General features: G+C 40.3%; 1 protein-coding gene across 1 annotated transcript; it reads right to left on the reverse strand.

Annotated features, from left to right (window-relative positions):
- Window positions 1-2,022: 2,022 nt before the first annotated feature.
- Window positions 2,023-2,997, reverse strand: LOC122440852 (olfactory receptor 2T11-like). Its single transcript, XM_043467541.1, has one exon. It carries the CDS (start codon window positions 2,995-2,997, stop codon window positions 2,023-2,025), a length of 975 nt encoding a protein of 324 aa, XP_043323476.1.
- Between the last annotated feature and the right edge of the window lie 493 nt (window positions 2,998-3,490).

Genomic DNA, 3,490 nt, shown 5'->3' on the forward strand with positions numbered 1-3,490 from the left:
GCACGTGTCTCTTTCAGATCTGGTTTCCTCGGTGTGTATGCCCAGGAGTGGGGTTGCTGGGTCATATGGCAGTTCTATTTCCAGTTTTTTAAGGAATCTCCACACTGTTCTCCATAGTGGCTGTACTAGTTTGCATTCCCACCAACAGTGTAAGAGGGTTCCCTTTTTTCCACACCCTCTCCAGCATGTATTGCTTGTAGACTTTTGGATAGCAGACATTTTGACGGGCGTGTTATGGTACCTCATTGAGGTTTTGATTTGCATTTCTCTGATAATGAGTGATGTTCAGCATCTTTTCGTGTGTGTGTTAGCCATCTGTATGTCTTCTTTGGAGAAATGTCTGTTTAGATCTTTGGCCCAATTTTTGACTGGATCATTTATTTCTCTGGAATTGAGCTGCAGGAGTTACTTGTATATTTTTGAGATTAATCCTTTGTCTGTTTCTTCACTTGCTATTATTTTCTCCCATTCTGAAGGCTGTCTTTTCACCTTGCTTATAGTTTCCTTTGTTGTGCAAAAGCTTTTAAGTTTCATTAGGTCCCATTTGTGTATTTTTGCTTTTATTTCCAATATTCTGGGAGGTGGGTCATAGAGGATCTTGCTGTATTTCACACTCTTTCCTAACAGTCTTTCCATGAATGTAATCCTGTGTATCACTACCCTATTCAATCCAGCTTTTTCTTTCATTTGAAGCCACATAAATTGTCTTCCTATATCCAACCTAGCTCCCTGCTCTATTCTCCAAAATCTAGACATAGAGATCCCTCTGAAAATGTATGTCTTACCAGTTCAGTTCAGTTCAGTTGCTCAGTCCTGTCTGACACTTTGTGACCCCATGAACTGAAGCATCCCAGGCCCCCCTGTCCATCACCAACTACTGGAGTTTACCCAAACTCATGTCGGTGATGCCATCCAACCATCTCATCCTCTGTTATCCCTTTCTCCTCCTACCTTCAGTCTTTCCCAGCATCAGGGTCTTTTCCAATGAGTCAGCTCTTTGCAGCAGGTGGCCAAAGTATTGGAGCTTCAGCTTCAACATCAATCCTTCCAATGAACACTCAGGACTGATCTCCTTTAGGAAGGACTGGTTGGATCTCCCTGCAGTCCAAGGGACTCTCAAGTGTCTTCTCCAACACCACAGTTCAAAAGCATCAAATCTTCGGCTCTCAGCTCCCTTTATAGTCCAACTCTCACACCCATACAAATCTTACCAAGTTATAGAAAATGCTTCAAGAAGTTTCCATCTCTGAACCAAAGTAAAATTGCATTCAAGTCATTTCATCAAAGCACACATATATTGGCAATGTATAAGTTCTTCCCATAGAGTTAATCTTCCCTAGAATTTTGCTGTTAAAATAACATGAAGAAAGCACCCTAGAGCTCTGTGATGTGAGATATTAGAGGCTATTCACTTTGAGTAGTCATGTAGAGCTCAGACATTCACAAACTCACACTGTTTAGCTTAATTTGTTCACTATTCACTGTGGCCTATAATTTGAAAGTCCCTGTTTTCAGCACAAGCGATATGAAGGTGATTACAGAATTTTTAATTCACTGAGGCAAATCCAATAATTAAAGAGAATAGGATTAAAATTGTAGCTATATTCTTTTTTATTTGTGAATCAGTAATTTTTTTAAAATACTGATACAATAATAATCACAGGGTGTTTGCCCCCAAACTTTTGCAGCTTTGGAAGATTTTGTTTATTTGTTTAACCATGGGGCAAGTGTAAAGGAAAAATGAATTGATTTGAACTCTAATATCTGCTCTTCTTTTTTTTTTTCTCTTTTTTTTCCTAGAGGTAAGAAATAAGATCAGAAGAAGCTTTAACTTACTTAATAATACAGTTTTTGATAGTTGGCCATAAAGGCGCTCTATAACCAATGAAATATTTTTTATTACCTTCATCTGTGAGGAAGAAAACAGCCAAGGTAAATTCTCTTACTTGTGAACGCTAAAAAATCTTTGATAGTTGACCAATCTCTTATGAAACACGACACAAAGAAGGTTATTAGAATAATCTATTCCCAGCTTACTGAAAGTTTTGTGGGTACTTTCTGTGCAGATAAGCATTGTGCAAATATCTTTTTAATTGCTGCCATGACATCCTTGTTTCTGAGGTTGTAGATAAGAGGATTGAGCATGGGTGTGACAATGGTATAGAAGGCTGATACTACCTTGTCTTGCTCAGGGGTGTGAAATGACTTGGGCAGCACATAAGTGTAGAAGGCAGCCCCATAGAAAATGCTGACCACAGTCAAGTGGGAAGAACAAGTGGTAAAGGCCTTTTTCCGGCCCTCAGCAGAGCGCATGCGGTGGACAGTTAACAAAATGAGGGAGTAGGAGGTTGAGATAATAGAGATGGGGATGAGTAACATGAGCACACAGCAGATATACATTAAGGTTTCATACAAAGATGTATCAGCACAGGCCAATCTGAGAACTGCAGGGATCTCACAGAAGAAGTGATCAATCCTGTGGGATCCACAGTATGGGACATTCATGGTGAGAGGGGTGAGCAGAAAGCCATCCAGGGATCCACCAAACCAGGCACCAGCAGCCAGAAGAAGACACACTCTGCGGTTCATCAACACGGGGTACCTAAGAGGGTTGCAGACAGCCACATAGCGGTCATAGGCCATGAGGCCCAACAGGAAGAACTCTGATCCCATCATGGTCAAGTAGAGGAAGAGCTGGATGCCACAGGCCACAAAGGAAATGGTCTTCTCATTAGAAACCATGTTGACTAGAAGCTTTGGGACAGTAGTACAAATGAAAAGGGTGTCCATGATAGACAGTTGGCTGAGCAGGAAGTACATGGGGGTATCGAGATGGGAATCCATGTGAATCAAGAATATCATGACCAGATTTGCAGTTACAGCCACCACAAAAATAGCCAAAATAACTGCAAAGACAATCCCTGTAAATTTACTGTTGAGCAGAAGCCCCAGGAGGATAAAGTCAGAGGTTGAATTTCTATTCTTCATTTCCACCATCTATGACAATGCCAAGGAATAGGAAGCCACAAATAGCAGAGGGAAAAAAGAGACAGAAAACATTTCCTGTAACTGAGAAACTCACAATGGAGATGACATCTAGAGGCCATGGTTCAGATAAAATTTTCCAGTCATAATGCTAGAGAAAATCAGACCCAGAGATGTCTTAAATCAGTAGCTAGAGATATGTTTCTTCTTTTTGGAAAACGACCCATTTTATACTGTGCTCATATATATGTTATGATACATAGTTTATGCAAAATAAAATCTGTATTTGCTCATATCTAGAGTTTTAATTATATCTGCCCTATTTATTCTGCATTTTTAGCCTTCAGAATCTTGTTTGTCTCATAGTTGGGTTAAATGAACACTGTGTCAACTACAAATTGGCATTAGTCATGAACACTTGTGTTTCCCTGGTGGCTCAGACAGTAATCTCCCTTCAATGCAATAGACCCGGGTTTGATCCCTGGGTTGGGAAATTCCCTGAAGA

The sequence above is a fragment of the Cervus canadensis genome, chromosome 4 (genome assembly GCF_019320065.1).
Source record: "Cervus canadensis isolate Bull #8, Minnesota chromosome 4, ASM1932006v1, whole genome shotgun sequence".
NCBI lineage: Eukaryota > Metazoa > Chordata > Mammalia > Artiodactyla > Cervidae > Cervus > Cervus canadensis.